General features: G+C 41.2%; 1 protein-coding gene across 2 annotated transcripts in view; it reads right to left on the bottom strand.

The window, feature by feature from the left end:
• The window catches only part of LOC140486944 (intracellular hyaluronan-binding protein 4), a 54,855-nt gene extending 31,337 nt beyond the window's left edge, over positions 1–23,518 (bottom strand). The window contains exons 1-4 of one of the 2 annotated variants that reach the window (XM_072586180.1): positions 22,985–23,517; positions 15,305–15,455; positions 8,101–8,247; positions 246–317 (exon numbers count right to left, since the gene is read on the bottom strand). In XM_072586180.1, coding sequence (XP_072442281.1) covers positions 246–317; positions 8,101–8,247; positions 15,305–15,455; positions 22,985–23,360 — 746 coding nt within the window. In that variant the 5' untranslated portion in view covers positions 23,361–23,517. Of the gene's footprint in view, positions 1–245; positions 318–8,100; positions 8,248–15,304; positions 15,456–22,984 lie in introns of both variants that reach the window. The other variant, XM_072586191.1, reaches the window with a different exon arrangement.
• Between the last annotated feature and the right edge of the window lie 701 nt (positions 23,519–24,219).

Below are 24,219 nucleotides of genomic sequence, written 5' to 3'. Positions count from 1 at the left end.
TATAGGTTAGATGAGCTTCGGATTGGTTCCACAGGTCAGTGCAAAAAGAGGGTGGAAGGGCCAGTTCCGCGCTGTAATGGTCTATGTTCTAAGCACATTATTCACCCCTAATGCCAGATGGATTTTAGGAATGATGTAGGCAAGACACTTCTCTCCAAATAGGGGATCTTCTCTAATTATCGAAAATGGAGATTGACAATGTATTTCCACTCTGGTCTACCGAACATTATTGTACAAGTTCATACCTCAGATCATCTCTGACTGCTCCCCAGTTTCGAGATCCACTTCCACCCCTTTTGTCCTCTGGTTTCAATCCCCTAAAAGAAAAAGTTTCTCAGTATAACCTAGTCATTCAATCGCTTCGAAGAATAGGTTTAAGTAAGCCATTTTCCAAGTTAAATTTGGCCCAATAATGTCCTCTGAAAAGACAACAAAAGGAAATTTAGGCTAATGGATGTCTTGTTTTAAAAAACAAAGATTTTTTTTACCCCAAACCCAAAATGTTATCCAATAACATCTCTTCAGGCAAGGCTAACATGTCAAAGATCTGCCTCCAAGCCACTTGAAACTTGGCTTTTCACAATTTCTATCCATGCCAGAGACCCCAAATTTCAGTCAACGTGACTAAAAACAATCCTCATGTTCTCCTACAGCACAAAAACAGAGCCCCGATGCTTAGAGTACATCTTTGCCTAACTTCACAGGAAAGTACCAGAATGTTCAAAGATTATGCTAAAGCTTAGGTATACTAGTTCAGTTAAAAGATCTGAAACATTGTCAGTTTCTCGCTCTAAAGATGCTGCCTGACCTGAATACTGTTGCCATTGTTCAGTTTTCATCTCAGATAAACTCGTCCATGCTGAACAGATATCCCAACCCAATCTAGTCCCACCTGCCAGCACCCGGCCCATATCCCTCGAAACGTTTCCTATTCATATACCCATCTAAATGGCTTTTAAATGTTGCAATTGTACCATCTTCCACCACTTCCTGTGGCAGCATGGTTCCACACGTACCACCCTCTGCATGAAAAAGTTGCCCCTCAGGTCCCTTTTATATCTTTCCCTCTCACCCAAAACCTATGCCCTCTAGTTCTGGACTCCCCGACCCCAGGTAAAAGACTTTGTCCACTTATTCTACCTATGTCCCTCATGATTTTATAAACCTCAATAAGGTCATCACGCAGCTTCTGACGCTCCAGGAAAAACAGCCCTAGCCTATTCAAACTCTCTCTATAGCTCAAATCCTCCAACCCTGGCAACACCCTTGTAAATCTTTTCTGAACCCTTTCAAGTTTCACAATATCTTTCCAATAGGAAGGAGACCAGAATTGCACGCAATATTCCAACAGTGGGCTAACCAATATCCTGTACAGCCACAACATGACCTCCCAACTCCTGTACTCAATACTCTGAGCATAAAGGAAAGCATACTAAACACCTTCTTCACTATCCTATCTACCGGTGACCCCACTTTCAAGGAGCTGCACTCCCAAGGTTTCTTTGTTCAACAACACTCCCTAGGACCTTACCATTAAGTGTATAAGTCTGCTAAGATTTGCTTTCCCAAAACATAGCACCTCGCATTTATCTAAATTAATCTCCATCTGCCACTTCTCAGCCTATCTGATCAAGATCCTGTTGTAATCTGAGGTAGCCAAACTTACTGACTACACTTCTTAAGCTCAAATTCAAATCATTTAAATAAGTGAAGAAAAGTAATGGACCCAGCACCGATCCTTGTGGCACTCTACTGGTCACAGGCCTCCACTCCGAAAAACAACCCTCCACCACCAACCTCTGCCTTTTTTGAGCCAGTTCTGTATCCAAATGGCTAGATCTCAGTTTATTCCGTGAGATCTAACCAGTCTCCAATGGGGAACCTTGTCAAATGCCTTACTGAAGTCCATATAGATCATGTCTACTGCTCTGCCCTCAATCCTCTTTGTTACTTCTTCAAAAATCCCAATTTCCCACATTCAAAGTCATGTGGACTATCCCTAATCAGTCCTTTCCAAATACATATACATCCTGTCCCTCAGGAGTCCCTCCAACAACTTGCTCACCACCGAGGTCAGGCTCACTAGTTTATAGTTTCCTGGCTTGTCCTTGCCACCTTTCTTAAGTAGTGGCACCACGTTAGCTAACCACCAGTCTTCCGACACCTCGCCTGTGACCATCAATGATACAAATACCTCAGCAAGAGGCCTACAATCACTTCCATAGCTTCCCACACAGTTTGAGGGTACATCTGATCAGGTCCTGGGGATTTATCCACTTGTGTTTCAAGATGTCCAGCAATTCCTCCTCTGTAATGTGGACATTTTTCAAGATGTCACCCCTATTTTCCTACATTGTATGTCCTCTATCTTTCATGTCCTTTTCCACAGTAAATACGGATGCAAAAATACTCGTTCAGTATCTCTCCCATTTTCTGCGGCTCCACACAAAGGCCACCTTGCTGATCTTTGAGGGGCTCTAGTTTCTCCATAGTTACCCTTTTGTCCTGAAATGTATTTGTAAAAACCCTTTGGATACTCCATAACCCTATTTGCCAAAGCTATCTCATGTCCCTTTTTTGCCCTCCTGATTTCCCTCAATTATATTCCTACTGCCTTTATACTCTAAGGATTCACTTGATCTGTCCTGTCTATACTCAACATATGCTTCCTTCTGTTTCTTAACCAAACCCTCAATTTCTTTAGTCATCCAACATTCCCTTTACCTACTAGCCTTTCCTTTCATCCTGTCAGGATGATTTTCTCTCTGGATTCTTGTTATCTCATTTTTGAAGGCTTCCCATTTTCCAGCCAGCCCTTTACCTGCGAACATCTGCCACCAATCAGCTTTTGAAAGTTCTAGCCTAATACTGACAAAATTAGCCTCTCTCCAATTAGGAATTTCAACTTTTAGATCTGGTCTATCCTTTTCCATCACGATTTAAAAACTAATAGAATTATGGTCGCTGGCCCCAAAGTGCTCCCCAACTGACACCTGCCCTGCCTTATTTCCAAGAGTAGGTACATCCACATACTGAATCAGAAAATTTTCTTGTACACACAATTATCTCTCCATCTAAACCCTTAACAATATGGCAGTCCCAGTCGATTTTTGGAAAGTTAAAATCCCAGACCATAACCACCCTATTATTCTTACAGATAACTGAGATCTTCTTACAAATTTGTTTCTCAATTTCCCTCTGACTATTAGGGGGTCTTTAATACAATCCCAATAAGGTGGCCATCCCTTTCTTTATTTATTTCTCAGTTCCACCCAAATAACTTCACTGGATGTATTTCCAGGAATATCCTCCCTCAGTACAGCTGTAATGCCACTTCCCCTGCTCTCTTACCTCCCTTTCTATCCTTCCTATAGCATATATTAAGCTGCCAGTCCTGCCCATCCCTGAGCCACGTTTCTGCAATTATGATGATGACATCTCAGTCCCATATTCCTAACAATGCCTTGAGTTCATCTGCCTTCCCTATCAGGCCCTTTGCATCGAAATAAGTGCAGTTCAATTGATCAGGCCCACCTTGTTCTCGGTTTTGTTCCTGCCTGCCCTGACTGTTTGACTCGCTTCTTTTCTCAATTGTACCAGTCTCAGATTGATCTTTTTCCTCACTATGTTCTTGGGTCCCACCACCCTCCCCCCAACCTTACTAGTTTAAATCCTCCCAACCAGCTGCAGCAAATCTCCTTGCCAGTATATTTGTCCCCTTCCAATTTAGGTGCAATCCGTCCTTCTTGTACCCCAAAAGAGCTTCCAATGATCCAAAAATGCGAATCCTTCTCCCATACACCAGCTCCTCAGCCACGCATTCATCTGTTCTATCTTCCTAGTTCCTGCCTTCCCTAGCTCATTGCACTGGGAATAAGCCAGATATTACTACTCGAGGACCTCCTTTTTAAATTCCTGCCTAACTTGCTAATCCCTCTTCAGAATCTCAACCTATTCCGTTCCTACGTTGTTGGTTCCGAATGTGTACCACGATCCCCAACTGGCCCCTGTCCTCCTTGAAAACATTCTGCACCCTCTCAGATATCCTTGATCCTGGCACCAGGGAAGCAACACACCATTCTGATTTTTCACTGCTGGCCACAGAAATGTCTGTCTGCCTCGGATTAGAGAGTCCCCAACACAGTTTATCTCTTGGAACCCGACATACCCCTCATTGCATTAGAGCCAGTCTCAATACCAGAACCTTGACTGTTCATGCTCTGTTCCCCTGAGAATCCATCACCCCTACATTTTCCAAAACAGCACACTTGTTTGAAATGGGGATAGCTACAGAAGACTCCTGCACTACCTGCCTACCGCCCTTACTTTTCCTGGAGTTAACCCATCTATGTGACTGTATCTGCAACTTTTCTCCCTTTCTATAACTGCCATCCATCACACCCCCTTGCTCTTGTAAATTTCTCATTGAGCGACGGTTCGAGACAATCATTCCATTCAATCTGATAGGATTCGCAACCAACGACATTTATTGCAGATATAATCCTCAGTAACCCGTAAACTCTCCCTAAACTTACACATTCGACAAGAGCATATCACTCTACTAAGGGCCATTTTTGATTCTTCCAATCTGCAGACCAGAAAATATCATTGTCCTTTTCCTCTACAAAACAGTGAAAATGGATCTTCCCAATTCCAAGTTTTCCTACATGGCACCCCTGCATTTGGGTAGCAAAAAAAAACAAAACACCTGTGAGGAAGGAACTTGGAGAGAGAATCAGGGAGATGCTTCTACCCCAATCACAGGTTGTACGTAACTCACCATCTGCTGCATACATGCTCACTAATGATTGCAGCAATGAGCAGTCGAGGAAATAATTGGCGATAGTGAATGAGTTTAAGACCTTAGATGTGGGCTTTTTGTTGAAGGTAAAGGACAAAGAGGAAACACGAAGGGTGGTGTGTAGAAGGAGGAATTCTTGGGATGTCAGTGTCACTGGCTATGCCAGCATTTATTGCCCAGTGGAAGATAGTGGAGAGCCATCTTCTTGAACCACTGCATACTTTGACGTACAGAAAGACAGCTTAATCCAGTTGAGGGTGAAACAACAACAATAGAGTTGCAAGTCAGGATGGTGTGCAGTTTAGAGGATAACTCACAGACATATTATTCTCTTCTAGCCGGCAAACGTTACACATTTGGAAGATGCGGTCAAAGGAGCTTGGCGAATTCCCGTAGTGGATTATATAAATGCTACATAATGCTGTGGTTATGAAATGGTGTTAAGGGAATGAATGCTGAAGGTAGTGGATCGGGTACCAAGCAAATGGGCTGCTTCGTCCTGGATGGTATTGAGCTGAAGGGTTGCGGGAGTTGTACATATCCAAGCAAGTGAAAAATATTTCCCCATTCTCCTGACTTGTTCCTGGTGAATGGTCAAACACTGGGGAGACAGGAAGAAAGATACTGTGACCTGCTTTTGTAACCACAGTATTTATTTGGCTGGCCCAGTTCAGTTTTTGGTAAATAGCAATGTTGAGAATGCGGATGGTGGTAGTTTCAGCAAGGTTATTGTCAGATTTTATCTTGTTGGAGATTATTGTTCACACTACATAACTGCCAGGGAATGTTACCCGTCACCTGACAGCCCAAGTCTGAAAATTGTCTAGGTTTTCCCGCATATAGACATTACTGCTTCAGTATCTCAGGACTTGCAAATGTTACTGAATATCCCCTCTGCTGACATCACGACGGAGGCAAGATCATTGATGAACCAACTGGAGGTTGGATCTAGGACAACCAAAAAACTACTGGAGAGAGATCTTGCAGCGGAGATAAATGACCTCCAACTTTTTGCAATAAACTAATCTTTCCTCAATTAAGGCTAAGCTTTACAGTGGTTCTTTTTAAAATTGAACAAAAAGAGGGCTATGTATAAGCAAAACTGGAAATTCGGAGAGAAACTTCTTTACCCAGAGAAAGGCTGAATTTGAAACTCAGTACAAGTAATGGTTGAGACAAACGACATCAAAATTTAAGGGACAACTAGATATACATATGGGGAAGCAAGGAATAGAAGACAATGTTTATAAGAGTTAGATGGAAAGGGGCAAAGTATGCACGGGAGTTCTGGTGTGCAGCTTGTACATAATCTTCTGATTTACAGATGCATATATGAAATCGATGGAACTACCTCCTGTTATCAAAGTGAGGGAGTTGGGGGGAAAATAAAGAACTAAAACGTGAAAAGGAGTGATGATCATATACTTTCCCCAAGAGAAAAAGGTACACAAGTTCCAAACTTCGCACCTCCCTCACATCCTACCTGAAATAAAATTACAATTTCAATCTACATATAGCTTGAACCTTTCAAAATACATAGAAAAATAATTGTAGTCAGTAATCAAACATTAACAACTTCATTCTAAACTGTTAGAAAAACACACTTCATGGCCAGAAATGCAAGACCATCAGATACCATGTAATTTTGAACAAAGACCAAAAAAAAATCCCCTTTACTGTGCCCCTTGAATAGACTGCATGAAGTCTCTTTCACAATTTTAGATCGAATGAATCGTTTAGCTATTAAAAGTCTACTGAACTGCAGCAGGAGAATCCTGCCACCCAACCCACATCCAATGAAGCACTATGAAAAATAATTAAGCCTGAGAAAAATTATACACTCTCCCAGAGCAAACGAAGGGACTTTGGTTTTTAAAACCTGATCTCCATTCTGACCAACTGCTAGCAAGTGAACAAGACATCAACACAGACACCAAGCACAGTACACTGCACACAGCTCTGGCAACTTAAAAGCCATGGCACTGCACTAAATCCAAAAAACAATAGCACAGCAGTTTAAAATTCCATTTCCCAGAACTACTCTATAGGAACAGACACCTGGCACACAAGTAACTATCCACACTACTATACATGTTATCATGAATACAGACCCAAATCTTGTGGTACCAATAGCAGGAAGCACTAAAATGTGCCAAGGAATACATTTATGCTCAAATGCAGGCCTGCAGTGGGCCTGTACAAGTTTCAGAGGATCCCAAGTTGACAGTGTCACCAGGGCCAGTTATTCAGGAACTTGCCTGATTGCCAAGCAGTTGTAGGAATTTTACTTGAGATGCTCTTAGCAGTTGCAAAGCCTGTTCTGGAGCACCTCACATTGAGCCATCGAAACAAAAATATTAAAATAACTCACAACCTCACTTCAATTAAGTATAACTTCTGATATTAATAGGACTGAGGAACCGAAGATGCACCCGAGGAGCTTTAATGCAATGTATACGCAACTACATTGGATTTTCTTATTAACAGTGGCCAATAGTTAGCCATTTCTTATCTCTGGGCGAAAGTTAGGATTGCAGATGATGGAGATTATAGAGTCGAGAGTGCGGTGCTGGAAAAGCACAGCTGATCAGGCAGCATCAGAGGAGCAGGAGAGCTGACATTTTGGCAAAAACCCTTCATCTTATCCCTGCTTGAGTTGAATACACATCTCAAGGGGTTGATCTTCAGATGCTGACATCAGAGGATGGTGTGGTTTCACCAGAAATGTGCCATGTCCCAAGACCTTTCCATTGACTTTACTGTTGAAACAACACTGTAGCCTAAAGAACGAGCCCCCACTGCATCCTACACTCAACTTCTTCCCATGGTCAGCAGTAAACACCTCCACCTTTCTATTGATCATAAGTAGAAGGCCATAACAGATGATAACAGAATTCTTTTAAAAAATACTAGTTCAAAAAAAAGCTCAAAATCAATGATCAGCAAACACCCAGCAATAACATGGCTACCAGCTAATACATGTGTTCTTTGTTTCTACCACAGCTAACTTAGTTATTTGTAAATAAATGCCCTGAAATTTATCCAATGTTTATCAAAACAGCAGGCTACCAATGTAGAGGATTATATTTGGAAATAATACAGCATTAAATCCCAGTCTTTGTTAAATTACGCATGCTTTCAAAAAGACCACCACATTGAAGGAGGTTTTCCACTCAACAGCTTGATCATGACTTAGTCATGTCATGTGCTTGCAAAATACGCCCCTTATGTTCAATACATTGCGATTTCTGCAGCATTCCTACCTTAAATTTACTTATTGCACTGTTCAAGAAACTCACACTTTGTCATTTCCGCTGTGCCTTTCAAACTCTCGTTTTCCTCTTGGATCAAATCCATCAACACTCCTGGGAAATCCGCCTCGTCCTCTTGCACGCCCTCTGCCACCTCCACGTCCTTTCATTGGCCTGTCCACCCTGTCAATTGGTCTACACACCAAAAGAAAGTTAATTGCAATGAATATAGGTAATATTGTTTTTTAAAAATTACTTTAAAAATGCAAGTCTAACTTTATAAACATGCAAATCATGGTAAAAACCTTATGGGCAGAGGGGGTATGGGAGGTAAGCTCTTCTTACAAAGATGTGAGATTCATGAAATAAATTGCATAAACCAATAAGAGAAATCGGCACCTCTTATGGAGCGGCTCAAAATGAATCAACAAGTTGTATACTTCCATTAATGGAATGCGTGGAGAAAAGAGATGCTCCAAAAGATTGCTTAGATCTTTGGTTCCAAACAGCGGTGAAAGCAAGAGGTTTGCTGTTATTTCTCTTTGGAGGATCAATACGGACTTCATGGGCCTTTTACTGCAATTAATGGTTCTGCACAGGCTCTTACTCCATCTTGTTCAGACTTGTTTGCCAAATACTTAATTTTATAACTAGATTTATTTAGGACAGGTGTAAAGCACTTTTAGTTCTGCTCACCTGCATCCCAGTGGTGACGTCTGCTCCACCCTGACATTGGGTTTTTTTTAGTCAAATCAAAGGTGGGCTGGTGAGCTGAAGATAGATGTTTGTGCAATATTAACAAAATTGGCTAAATGACCCCAAACATGAAAATGACCAAGATTTCACCTTTTGTAGCTTTTACATGAATAAATCAAAATCAATGTAAATTACATGTGTTAACAGGGAAACACAAATAAGAACAAAATAAATCACTAACTAATCTACAGATTAAATGCAAGCATATGTATCACAGACCAAACAAATGCTGCAATTTGTTGGTACACATTTCTATAAAATGTTGCTCTTCATTTGGTCAGGAGTCCTACATGACAACAGCTTTCACCTCCAAGATTTCTCATTAATGGCCATCATTTTGGAAAAATCACTATCATTCCTCTCTCCACTTTTCACAACCAGCCCCATGCTGTAGCTTTCCAGAGTTTCTTCGTAACTGATTAACCAATATCATCCAGATTCATGATTGACTGCATCCAGCTCTTTAACACTGCTGAGCTATTTACACAACTTACCAAGTTTTCGGCCTTTTTGGCCAGTTAACATGCCTTGTAGCACAGTGGTAGCATCTGAGTCATAATTATTAGGTTCAAGTCCAATGACAGGATTTGTTGAAGATGGAAGATGTAATCAGAATATGACTAAAATTTGGATCTCAACTTGAAAATTCTTTCAACACTCTGATGACAGGCAGTTAAAAATAGGAAAAGTCTCTTGGTTAGCTATTCTGCAGAAGGCACCTGCAAAATTTCTGCAGTACTTTGTCCCTAACCATGGACCAATTCAATAATTGCTCATGGTCCAACTCTCAAACAAAACACAAGTGAAAAAACAGCCAGTTCTACTGGCAGTACACAGTACTTCAAAAAAGAGTGTCTGTCTCCCTTTAACTCATATTTGCTTCCTGATGTAACTGACAAAACAGCAAGAGCAATAGTACCTAATATTAGGCATATTTGATTTAAGACATATGATGCACATACTAAAATACATTTTAAGAAGTGAGCTCCAATTCAGAATGGCTTAATATACTGAAGCTTACCTACCCCTGATACGTATAGATTAGATTAGATTCCCTACAGCGTGGAAACAGGCCCTTCCGCCCAACCAGTCCACACCGACCCACTGAAGAGTAACCTACTCAGACCCATTTCCCTCTGACTTACGCACCTAACATTATGGGCAATTTAGCATGGCCACTTCACCTGACCTGCACATCTTTGGACTGTGGGAGGAAACCCATGCAGACACGGGGAGAATGTCTGTGTGGAGTTTGCACAGTCGCCAGAGGCTGGAATCAAACCGGGGACACTGGCACTGTGAGGCAGCAGTGTTAACCACTGAACCACTGTGCCGCCCCTAAACCACATCTAAGTTAAAGGCTTTTCCTATTTCATTCAAAAATTATTAAAAACACCAAAAGGACACTGCACTGCTTTCAACTTTGAGAAAGTTAGCTTGAATGAGGAATTAATTCTTAAATGGGGACATAGGAGATACAACATTTTCCTCGGATATCAAATAGATAGTTTCAGCAAAGATGGCTGGATAGTGAACAGCTATTTCCTATGACATCATAAAAGTACACATCATATTGTCGTTACTTCAATCTAAGTCAAGGATCAAAACAAGGACATTCTGTCCTACGTGACCCAAGATGATGATTGAGCAATAAGATTTGACATTTACCTTTTAAATATATTATTTCAGAATCATAAATATTATACAAAATGGTGCGGTGGTATTGCCTAGAGTCCCAACTAATGCACTGGGGATATAAGCTGGAGTCCCATGATAGCAAATGGGGATATGTGAACTATAAACAAAAAAAACCTATAAGTAAAGAGCTAGACTGAGTGCAGCTCAGTTAACCATTGCCAATAATCAAGACCCATCTGCTTCACTGATGTCCTTTTGAGAAGGAAGTCTACTATACTTCCTTACCCTGGCCTACATATGACTCCAGACCCAAAGTGATGTGATTGGTTTCAAATATCCTCCAAAATGGAATGAAAAGCCAGTCAGTTGAATCAAAACAGCTTAAAAAAAGTGGAAAGCAAAGAAGAAAACCAGACAATTAACCTGCAATCAATCTTGGTAGCAGAAACAAACAATGATAATAGGTCTAACCATCACCCCAGCAAATTCCTCTTTACCCACATCTGGGGCTTGTGCCACAGTTAGGTGAGTCAAGCAACCTGATATTGTCAGATTCACAAAATCATACCTTAATGACCTGCCAGTCACAACCTCAACCATATGGACATAAGTCTTGTACCACCAGCAGTCACAGTGCTGACGGCACATCAATTACAGTCAGGCAGCAGTCACTTTGGTAGACCTCAACGTTGATGCCAAATCCCATGGCATTATGTCAAGTATGGACAACAAATCATTCATATACCGACCCATAACACCCACCTTAGCTTATGAATGACTACTTCACCACGCTGAACTCCATTTGGAAGAAAGAGAGAAGGTGGCAAGAATAAAGAACAAACATGTGGTGGTGGTGGTGGTTGGGGGGGGGGGGCGGAGTTCAATCCATCACCAGTGTGGCACAATGACACCAATACTGAATAAGTTGATCAAGTCCAGAACAGTACAGCTACTAGAGTGAATCTGCCTGAGGGGGTCAGAGAAAAACCTGTACTACTTTGCCCTCAACCTGTCAGAGATGCACAGCGACTGCAATACAGGTAGGAGTGGCCACTGCACTCTTGTGGAGGAAAAGTCTTGTCATCAAACATGAAGGAGATCTTCTGTAATGTTACATGGCATTGGCACCATGCGAAATGGGACAGTCTTCAAACAGATCCAGCAACTTAAAGTTGGCCAAGCAAAAGGCACAGTGGGAGACCAGAACTGTTTTCAACCACAATCTGTAACATCATGGTCCAGAAACCCGCAGTTCTACCATGCCATCAAGCCATGGAATCAACTTTGAGTCAATTAAGACTGCAAGAAGACATGCCAAGAGCAGCACTAGGGACATCTAAAAAAAAGAGGCGTTACCTTGGGGGTTACAATACAAGGCCAGCTGCATGCCAAATAGCAGAAGCAGCACACGGTCGTCAGAGATAAGAGGTCCAAAGGATTTGATCAAAGCTCTGCAGTCCTGACATTCAGTCACGAATAGTGGTCCAAATTTAAAACCACCAATAGAAAGAGGACGCTCCATAAAACGTATCCATCCCCAATGATGGAGTCGTCCAACATATCAGTATAAAAGACAAGACTGATGCATTTCTGTCCATCTTCAATCAAAAGGTACCATAAGGATGTCTGATGTGTCCAGCATAGATTCCATGCTTCAACCATTTCAATTCACTTTAAGGGATAAGACCATTAGACATAAGAACAGAGTAGTTTGTTCAATTAAAGACAAGGAAGTCTACGCAATTAAATCACAGCTGTCAGATCAATGCTAAACTCCACTTCTTGTTGTTGCCATAAATCTAGGATCTCTCTCACTGGTTAGAAATCCTCTGTCTCAGCCTTAAAAATATGTAACTTACCCAGCCTTGATACCTTTCTGTAGTAAAGAATTCCACAGATCTATTAGCATCAGATGAGATTCATCCTCATCTGTCTTAATCTCAGGAATAAGTGTTACATGTTTATGTCCTCTGATCCTAGACTCTTCCGCAATGGGAAACAATCTGTCACATTTGCTTGGTTAAGTCTCCTAAAAACATTGATAACTTCAATAAGGTCTCCTCTAATTCTAAATTCCACTCAGTACAATTCTCTTTCATAAGACCGTCTCTGCATACTTGATATCAAACCTCAACTCCAATGCGAGTTATGTTTTTCGTTGGAAAAAGGGGTCCAAAACTGTTCTCCATATTCTAAAGCCCAGGTGTAATTTTAGCAAAACCTCTGTCCTTTTACTCAATTCCATTTGCCTTCTCAATTATCCGCCACCACATCTCTCTGCACCACTGGTTTCTTAAGTGTTTCCATTTAAATAACATTCAGAATCTCTATTCATCCTGCCAAAGTACATAACCTCTCATTTTCCCACATTATATTTCATTTGTCAAGTTTTTGCCCACTCACATAACCCTGTTTATATTCCTCTGCACTATGTCATTCTCATCACTTGCCTTTCCACCCATTTTTGTGTCATTTGCAACCTTTGCTAAAATTCACTTTCTTCATCTAAGTCAAATAATATATAATGTAAATAATTGTGGTCCTGCACTGATCCCTAACTCACTAGTTATAGGGTGGCATCCTGAAAATTCCCTCTTATCTCAACTCTGTCTTCCGAGTTAGGATATTGCTAACCATGTTAATACTCTAATTTCAACATGATGGGCTTCTGTCTTATTAAGTAGCCTAATATATGGTATCTTATCAAACACCTTCTGAAAAATCCACACATCACAACCAACACCTTTCACATCCTGCTTCTATCAAATTTGTCAGGCATAATTTCCCGTTCATGAAGCCATGCTGACACTGCTTGATGATATTACGCATTTCTAAATGCTCTGCTATTAGATTTTATATAATGAACTCTAACATTTCCCCAACAACAGACATTAGGCTAACTGGCCTATAGTCACCTGTTTTTTGTCTCCTTCCCTTTTCAAATAAAGGTGTGCAACTGAAGATACTAGACACCACAATGTCTATGGGCCCTGACAACATTCCAGGATTGGTACTGAAGACTGGTGCTCCAGAACTAGCTGCAACCCTAACTAAGCTGTTCCAATACATTGACAACACCGACAATTATTCAGCAACAATGAAAATTGCCCAGATGCGTCCTGCGTACAAAAAGCAATGCAAATCCTATTTAGCCAGATCAAAGTGATGGAAGGAATTATCAAGTATTATCATCAAGTAGCATTTGTTTAATAATAACCTGCTTATGGGTGCTCAGCTTTGGTTTGCCAAGGCCACTCAACTGCTGACCCCATTATAGCCTTGGTCCAAACATGGACAAAAAGAGATGAAATCCAGGTGGTGAGACAAAAGTGTCTATCCTTGATATCGGAGCAGAACGTGACCAGGTATTGGACCAAACGGGCTATTATAATTGCAGTCAATTACTTTGTAGTAACCGGAGCTCAACCACCTCAGTCTCGGGTCATCACTGTGGAAATGCTTCAGGGTAGTGCCTTAGGCCCAACCTTCTTCAATAGCTTCATCCGTGAATTTCCCTCCATGAAGGTCACAAGGGGGATTACTTGCTGAAGACTGCACAATTTGCAAATCCTCAGATAATGAAGCAATGTTCATATTCAGCAAAACGTAGACAACGTCAAAGCTTAGTTTGCTGAGTGGCAAATAATATTTGTGCAGCAAAACAGAATCTAACCATCACACCTCGACATTCAATTGCATTACCATCACTGAATCCCCTACTATCCATATCCTGAACAATATGGCCCCTTTTTCTATTCACAAAGTGCAAGAGTTTTATGGAATATTGGAATACTAATTTCCTGGATGATTGTAGCTCTAACAACCCTCAAAGTTCAGTATCAACCAGAGTAAAAGGTACCAGCTTGACTGACACCTCATCCACCACTTTCAACATCACTACTTTCATCACCAAGACACAGAGTGACAGATGTCTATCCCATCTACAAACACATTGCAAATAACTTAAGGCTCATGACAGCACACTCCAAACTACAATCTCTACCACCTGGAAGGTCAAGGGAAGCAGATCCACAAGATCACCATCTGCAAATTTCTCCCCGCTGCTGACTGAACTATAAATCAGCATTCCTTTATTTCACCGAGTCAAAATCTTGCAGCTCCCTTCCTAACAGTTTTGCAGGTGCACCCACACCCTAGGAACTGCAGCAGGTTAAAACAGGTCACCACCACTTTCTCGAGGGCAATTAGTGATGGATAACAAATCTGGAATGGTGAGGAATGCCCACATCCCAAAGGAGACAAAAAAACCACTTATACTCAATAAGATAAGATTGTTTTCACACAAACGAAAAATTGGAACTGAAGCCCAAATACCAGTAATACAGAGTCATCTAGCATGGAAACATCCCTTTGGTCCAACCAGTCCATGCTAAACATATAACTCAAACTTGTCAACATCCTGGTAAATATTTTGAACAATGCATTTTTTTTTTTAAAAAGGCCACTATTGTCAACAGAAATTTCATAATCTACAAAATATAAACAAATATCCTGGCAAATCTGATCACATTACTCCATTGAGGGGAAGGGAGGACATATGCCAAACATGGTTGGCAAGTCAATATTGACAACCCATTATTGGTTACAAAGTGGTGAAATGAGGAATGGTCACATGGGTGCCAGAATGAGAAAATTAAATATTACAGAAACTGTTACAAATGCAAAGGGAAAATGAAACTGCTTTACAGCACATTAAATTACAGCAAAACCTGAGAATCCTCCCAAATTTCCCTCACCTGTAGCCCACCTGCGTCAAGGTTAAAACCAAATTTGTTGAAAACAATATTGCAAAAAATTACCTAGAGTAAAACATATTCCACAGAGACTTAAATCTTACGCTTCTAATGAAAATTCAGTCGCTCCTTCAGTTTCATTTGGGCGCCGTTCTCGGAATACAACTCTACGTTCTGGTCTTTCAGTTTTTCTTTCAATATCTTGGTTCTCATTCTGTCCTCGCATTTCTGCCCTTTTTGGGCCCCTCTTTGGGCCTAAATGAAATATAAGTTAAACATATGCAAAACATTAAAGGAAGTATAAGCAGGTTCAAAGATAAGGTCTAAGAAAAAGTGAAAAGCAAGGCTTGCATTTACAGTGCTTTTCATTGCTGCAGAATGTTCCCAAACAGATACTTTGAAGTGTAGTCACTCAATTTTAGATGTAGCCAGATATTTTGCTTTTAGAATCATGTTTAGAATCACTGATTCCCCACAACGTGGAAGCAATCCATTAGGCCTATCAAATACGCCAACCCTCCAAAGACCATCCCATCCAGATCCACACTCTTACCCTATCCCAAATCCTGACATTTCCTATTACTAATCCACCTAAACTGCACATCTTTTGACTCAAAAGAAACTGCAGCATCAGAGGAGACATACACCAATACAAGAAGAATGTGCAAACCTCACACAGACAGTTGCCAGAGGGTGGAATCAAACCTGGGTCCCTGGTGCTGTGAGGGAGTAGTGCCAACCACAGAGCCACCGTGTCACCCTAGGTTTTGATTATGTATCTTTCTTTAAAAAAAAATGCCAGACGTGTGCTGAGAGTTACTGTCCTTGACAATCAAAGGACCCTTGCAAAACTGGAGTCAATAAGAATCAGGTTGGGGTGGGGTGGGTGGGGGTAAAAAAAAAAAGAAGAGGTGGGAAGAGATCTTCCCCACTATTTGGAGACATAACTGGCTTGAAGGAAGGAAGGAAGGAAGGAAGGAAGGAAGGAAGGAAGGAAGGAAGATGGTTGTGGTCACTGGAGGTCAGTAATTCCAGTTTCAGGACATCTTTGCAGGAGGTCTTCAGCTTGGTGTTCCAAGCCCAATCATCTTTAGCTAAAAATGTGTTGCTGGAAAAGCGCAGCAGGTCAGGCAGCATCCAAGGAGCAGGAGAAATCGACGTTTTGGGCATGAGCCCTTCTTTCAGGCTCATGCCCAAAAAGTCGATTCTCCTGTTCCTTTGATGCTGCCTGACCTGCTGCGCTTTTCCAGCAACACATTTTCAGCTCTGATCTCCAGCACCTGCAGTCCTCACTTTCTCCTCAATCATCTTTAGCCCCTTCATCACTGACCTTACCTCTGTCACAAGGTCAGAAGAAGGGATATCAACACTATTTGCAATTCCTCAGATTCCTGAGCAGCATACATCCAAATGGAGCAGTACGATTTAGACAGTATCAAAGTTTGGGCTGAAAAGTGACAAGTAACACTCACGTCACAAAAAAGTGACAAGCAATGCCCATCTCCAATGAGAGAATCTTGCCATCATACTTGACATTCCATGCAATTGTAAGAAAAGGAGTAGGACATTCGGCCCCATAAACCTGTTTTGCCCTTCAATAAGTTCATAGCTAATCCAACATACCTCACATCCACTTGCCTGCATTTTCCCCTTCACCCTCAATTCCCCTACTGACCAAAGATCTATTCAGCCTTATACACAAACAGGTAGTCTGCCCCAAAACATCTGTGGCAAGGAGCTCCAAGGATTCTCCAACCTCAGAAGAAATTCCTCATTCCAATCTTAAATTACTGTCCCTTCATTCCAAAACTATGCTCTCCAGTGCTAGACTCTCCCACGATGGGAAATATCCTCTCAGCATGGACCCTATTTGAATCAAAGTGATCACCTCTCATTCTTCAAAACCTCAGTGAGTAGAGTCCCTGTTTACTTAGCCTTTGTTCACAAGACAATCTTACAGTACTTCAGATGTGGTCTCACCAGCACCTTGTACAGTTGCTGCAAGACTTCACTACTCATACTCAAAATATGGCACTGGAAAAGCACAGCAGATTAGGCAGCTTTTCGGGCATAAGCCCTTCTTCAGGAATTGAAGTGGAGGTGGAAGTGGGGGGTGTTGAGAGATGAAGTCCATCAGGACCCAGGTACTGGTTAGCCTCCAGCTCCAAACGTTTACTCAGCACCACTTTGCTCGTGAAAGTAATTTTCCTGAGCTTCTCCCTCCCTACTGTTGCCGATTTATAGCTGCATCTGGGATATTACTTGTATCGCTTGTAATGAAGGTTGACACAAAATACCTATTCGATTCATCTGGACTCACTTTCTCTGGTAACTCATCTTTTTTAAATCTTCATTTTATATTCTTTAAATCTTTTATTACAAGAAAACAAATATTCTGTCCAATTTTCTGAACTGCCAAATGTCTTTGCATATGCTCACATAGTACTCTGTAAATAGCATCATTTACTCAATAAAATTGGACATTAATAAGTAGAGTCCCAAGGCTATCTTCAAAAAGGATTCTTACATTACATAATTGTTTTGGAGCAGAGAAGCCGTTTGGTCCACTGTCTCTGCACTTGTCCTATTATCCAGTGCCAATACCCTACCTTTTCCCATATCTGTGAACGCCATTTCTATTCAAATATACATTCAATATCTTCTTGAATGTCTCACTTGAACCTGCCCCCACATTCCCAAGTACTGCATGCCATACCTATTCCAAGTTCAAAATGCATTGTAATTATTTTATTCTTGTTTTTTTTCCCTAGAATGCCCAGTTAGATTAAAATAAAACAAGGAAAATAGTTAACTTGTAGGAAAAATTCAACAATGTAACAGGCACCACAATCTTTTATATTGACCATTTAGGACACAAAGTTAAATCTACCAGAAAACAATCCCAGTAAGTTCACTCATCTTACAACGTTAATTTTACTCTGCATTAAACTGATTAATAAATGAATCAATATTCTGAGTAATGTAACAGATTTAATTATGGTTTTGCAGAACCCCCAAACAGAGAAAGTGCTGTGAGGAGTTATTATTCAAATTGTTATCATGTATCACACAGGGGTGGAATTAAAGCAGCAATATATTGATGGAACAGAAACAGAAAAGGCCAGGAATACTCAGCTGGTCAAGCAGCATCTTAGGAAGGAAAAACAAAATTAATACTTCAGATCAATTACCCTTTATAAAAACTGTAAAGGGTATTGATGTAACAGTTTTCAAGCTAATAGAGGGGGAGGGAAGAAAGTTCAAGAAGTGGCTAGCAGGAAAAATTAAATGATAAAAAGGAATTATAGTGCTAGGCAACAAGATATGGCAATGGAAGAAGAAATAAAACAGAACACAACATGGAATCCATAAAAAGATGGGACACTATTCCTCAAACATCAATTAGGCATAGGTGAACAACACAGGATGCAGAGGACTGAAAGGACAGTGAGATTTGGACCAGGCATCTTTTGGATGAGACATTAAACCAAGGTCCCATCTACCTGCTCTGGTTGGCAGAAAGATCCAAGAAACTATTTCAAAGAGCAGAGAGAAATTGCTGCTGGTCTTCAGCAATATCTAACCCTCAAATCAACATCAGAAAACACAAAGGAAACTCTGAAATCAGCAATGTTATGACGTGTGCACATTGTGATATTTCCTACAACAATTCAAAATAGTATTTAATTGCTTTGAGATACTTTGATCAAGAAAAGCAACATACAAACAAAACTTGCATTTAAATAAAACAAACAACTAAAGATAATGGAAATTTGAAACAAAAACAGAAATTGCTGGAGAAACTCAGTAGGTCAGGCAGTATCTGTGGAAAGAAAATAAAATTAACTTTCGAGTCCAGTGACCCTTTTTCAGAATCTCTCTTTCAAAGTCTTGTTATGTTATCCCCTCCGAATGCTGTGCTTGCTTTAAGCATGTTATATCTTCAACTTCTTCCATGTTGTTAGAAGGCTAATGACCTAAAGCATTTACTTCTCTGTGGATGTCACATGCTAATAATATTATCCACCTCCAGTACTGGTGGTTTTTATTTTGATGAAACACTGATGAAACCTTGAAAGAGGTAATTCAAGGGAGTCTGTTTTAAGTAATAGGTTAAAGGTGTTATGTAATGTCTTTCTAGCACCTCAGAGGTTAGCAAATGAACAAGAATCAAAAATCTTTGAAAAACTGGAAATTATTTAGAAGTCAATTACTGCTTTCAATAGATGTATGAATGTACAGTGGGGGAAGGGGAGAATTTAATTAGCCTCTCAACAATCTAGTGTGATACAATAGATCTAAAACTCTGCAGAATAATCAGCATCCCTAAACTCTGCATAGAGTTTTACAGGAGGTCGTAGACAAAGAAAGTTTACTCTCACTTAATGAGTGTACTTTAAAAAATACCTATTTTGTAGCCATTTCCACACCCCTCTAGACACCCTAGTTTTTATAAAAAGGGATCTACTTTAAATGTTCTGCCAACTTTTGCCAAAACTTTTCTTCAAAAAAAAAAGGGCCCAATCCTCTGCAGATGGCTCTGAATGACCTGAATTACCACATCACAAACAATCCTACCCAATAGGTCAACAGTAAGCAATTTAACTTTTTTCCTGGTACAGAAATAATTGTTCAATTTGATTCAGTTTTTTAAAAAAAAGAATGATTTATCATTTTGAAAGGCATTTCTGGTTAATTCTATCAAAATGATGCAAAAATATGTACAGTAAAACTGAACAGGACAGCTATTGTATACTAATTAAAAAAAGAGAAAACAACTGGACAGACAAACAAATGGATAATGGTGAGCTTGGGAGAAAGAGAAGCTTTCAACTAGGACCAACCAATGGCTGAAAACGGATTGGCTGTGGTAGAAGCCCATGTGAGGACAAGTAGGGATGGGGATGGATGTGGAAGGTGCTCAGGTTCCAAAATTATTGAACTCAATATTCTGAGTCCTCTTCTGTATGTCATTTATATAAATATCTGGATGAGAAAATGGAAGGCACTCTTAGCAAGTTTGCAGACAACACCAAAATTAGTGGCATAGAAAACCTTCTTCACTGTCTACTAAGATTACAAAGGGGTCTTGATCAAATGGGTCAATGGGCTGAAAAACAGCAGATGGAGTTCAATCTGGATAAATGCAACAACAAACAAGGATAGGTTTCATACAAATAATGGCAGGGCCTTTGGGTAGCATTATAGAACACAGTAACGCAAGGTTGGAGGCACATAATTCTTTGAAGTGTGCCTCACATGCAGACCGAGTGCTTAAAAGGGTGCTTGGCATGCTTGCCTTCATTGTTCAGTCCTTTGAGTATAGGAGTGGGAAGTCATGTTGAGGTCGTACAGGACTTTGAGGTCTCTTTGGAATATAATGTCCAGTTCTCATCGCACAGTTATAGGAAGGATATTATTAATCTGGGGCAACACAGTGACTCAGTGGTTAGCACTGCTGCCTCGCAGCATCAGGGACTCTGGTGCGATTGCAGCCTTGGGCGACTGTCTGTGGGGAGTTTACACATTCTCCCAGCATCTGCATGGGTTTCCTCTGGGTGCTCTAGTTTCCTCCCACAGTCCTAGGATGTGCAGATTAGGTGGATTGGATATGCAATGTTGCCCTTAGTGTCAAGTGATTAGGTGGATTAGCCATAGGAAATGTAGGGTTACAGGGACAGGGTAAGGGATGGGTCTGGATGGACGCTCTGAGGGTTGATGTAGACTCGCGGAGCTAAATGGCTTGCTTCTACACTGTAGGGATTCTATGATCTGTCTATGAAGCTGGAGAGGGTGCAAAAGAGATTTACCAGGTATAGAAAGTTTGAGTTATAAAGAAAGGCTGGCATGTTTTTCACCGATGCATAGGTGTTTAAGAGGTAACTGTATAGAAGTTTATAAAATAAACAGGGCTATAGATAGAGTTAGTGGTAGTTGTCTTTTCCCTAGGATAGGGGATTTCAAGACTCGGAGGCAAATTTTTAAGGTGATGAGACAGATTTAGAAAAGACATGAGGACCAAATTTTTTTTCCCCACAGAAGGTGGTTAGTGTGTGAAATGAACTTCCTGAGGAAGCGATGGATGCTGGTACAATTACAACATTTAAGAGACATTTGGATAAATACATGAATAGGAAAGGTGGAAAGGTTTGGGCCAGGAGCACACAAGTGGGATTGGTTTAGTTTGGGATGATGGTTGGCATCAAATAGTTGGACCAAAGGGTCTGTTTCTGTGCTGTATGATTCTATGACTAGACCTGAAGGCTGCAGCATTCTCAAGTCAAAATTGAGGTCCTTGGCAATGAGGTTAAGAAGACTGCAAAATCCATATCCTATGAGTGAAGAAAACCTCTTCCCATTTTGTCGTTGCCTCTTCAACCACCACAGGGTTACTTACTTAATATAGCATATATGCAACCTTAAAGGCTTAGCAACCTACCTAGACATTTCAACTTAGGAGGTTCCCTTGTCTCTGCTGAATGACTGATTCAATGAAACTAAGCTGCAGCCAACCATAACATTCAAGAGGGGAACAGAAGATGGTTTAGAAAAAAAAACAAATGTCCACCCATATAAAATTAAGTTGTACCTCACCTAATGTTTGAAAAAAAATAACAAAAGTAACCTCAAATAGTGACATACAGTACCAATTTGCCCGAAACGTCGATTTCGCTGCTCGTTGGATGCTGCCTGAACTGCTGTGCTCTTCCAGCATCACTAATCCAGTACCAATTTAAAGGGAAGTAAACACCTCAACATTAAATTCAAAACTAAAACAGAAACTGGAAGACATTTGGATAGGTTCACGAATAGCAAAGGTTTGGAGGAATATGGTCCAGGAGCGGGTAGGTGAGAGTAGTTTCATCTGAGATTGTATTTGGCATGGACTGGTTGGATGGAAGCATCTGTTTGCGTGCTGTAGGACTCCTTTATTCTCTCCATAATATATACCACTCATTGCAGTAAACAGGACTGCCTGACGAATTTTTCTTCCCTTACTTTTCATAAAAAAGCTACACATCTCAGTGTTCAAAGTAAACTGTTGGATTTAACAAAACAGCAACTTGAAGTTAGAGTCTTGCAATCCCAAACGTCCAGTTCCCCAAATGTATGGCCATAGAGACAACATGTCCACGTTTCATATGCATGAAGTTCTTCAGCAGGGGTTGAAAAATCTACGCTTGTGAATATCGCTTTTAAAATACTTACAAAAATGGCAACTCAACAAAACGATATAAGGCAGATTAACAGTCTCCCAAATAAAAACTACGTGATAACTCACCCACAATTTATAGGCCAAACTTGCCCAAATGTCGCTTGAAAGGACAGCCCCAAGAAAATGTATGCCAATTCCAGGTTTGGAGTACAAAGTGGTAGTTGCACCTGCATTAACCTCCATTCTCTCCGGCCAGGTTCTCATACATCCCTTTCCCCCTCTCCACCACTCACCCCCCACCCCCCCGGTACGGACTGATGAAGGGCTTTTGCCCGAAACGTTGATTTCGCTGCTCGTTGGATGCTGCCTGACCTGCTGTGCTCTTCCAGCACCACTAATACAGTACATACCACGTGTGTATTGTTGCTGTAGTCCGTTAGAAATTAAACCCGGGGCTACATCATTGATCCTACACGTTTGAAATCAGAATAAACTTAACCCCAGAATTTACAGATTGAAGCCCCCCCGCCCCCGGGTATCTTAAACATTTCGGAATGATGGAGGAGGAGGAGGAGGAGGAGGAGTCCCCCCCACGCCCAGGTGCTGCAGAGCTATGTTAGGTACCGACCTTCTCTCCGCTGTCCTCCTCCTCCTCCGAGGAAGACATTTTCGGTGCCAGATGCTCCCCCGGGCCTGTTGCCGGCCTCGACGCCCGCCGGGATTTTCCGAGCTTTCTGAGACTCTCTCCTGCCGGCTTTGGCCGAGCTCGATGCCGAGGCGTAGGCGGCGCCGGCGGTTGATGCTGCCGAGCCGCCCGAGGGCCCACTCCCGGCTCGGCTCTTGCGGCCTCCTTCCTCTTTCTTCTTCTTCTGCTTCTTCTCCTCGGCCTCCCGCAGGATGTCGAACGGGTCGGACTCGTCGTCCAGCAGCTGGTCGAAGCGATTAGTGACGGCGCAACCAAAAGTCTCCTGCATGGCGGCAGCGGCCAAGAGAACTCCTTTCATAGCCCAGTTTCTGCTCCCGCCGCCTCCACAACCTTACACGGGTTTATACTTGTATCGTAGTCCGGTAGATCCAGCCTCACCGGAGCAGCTCCTCCTTCCTCCTCGCTCTTCCCACTCCCGGCCCACACTCGACAATATGGCGACTCTCTATTTACCTCTTTCCCTCCCCCTTTGTGCAACAAAATTTTCTGATTGACCCTCCGCAACATCGACTGGTACTTGTTACATCTCAAAATAACAAACCGTCTCTCTACCAACAAAAATTCTATTAATTCCCCTTATTTGTTTTTCTAATTCTCCAAAGTTTTATTTTAAAAATCGGCGCGTCAATCCACCTAAATTGATAGTACGCAAGTATTATTTTTCGTGCTCGTTTTATTGCCAGATATTTCGAGGTGCTTTTTTTGCCATCCCACTTTCCCGATCAAAGCTAAACGCTGAATTTAGTTTTGTTTCCTATTTAGTTTCCTTGCTGCCCGCAGAATATCATACAGGCTACCTCTTGTGCTCAGAATTGTTGAATCTAGAAATGGTATGTTATGCAAACCAGGTTCCAGGTTTTTAAAAAGTGTATTTTAGAAAGTACAGGAAATATGTCAACAGGTGCAAGGATTTATAAAACCTGTAAGTAGAAAATTCCACCTTGCACTATGTAACATTCTTCCCAAACAAATCCCAAAATACTGCACACACTGTGAATTGTTTTGAACTGGAGTAATTTGATTTTTAGATAAGAGTCAACTTGTACAAAGCAGACTATTGAATAACCAGATCATTTGTTTCTATTCTGAGCAATAGTGTTTTATTGTTCTTTGTTCTTCATTATTGATCAAGTAAGGCAAGCATTCCTAAAAGAAAC

This window comes from Chiloscyllium punctatum, chromosome 2 (genome assembly GCF_047496795.1).
Source record: "Chiloscyllium punctatum isolate Juve2018m chromosome 2, sChiPun1.3, whole genome shotgun sequence".
Lineage (NCBI taxonomy): Eukaryota > Metazoa > Chordata > Chondrichthyes > Orectolobiformes > Hemiscylliidae > Chiloscyllium > Chiloscyllium punctatum.
This window is presented reverse-complemented; position numbering and strand designations above follow the sequence as displayed.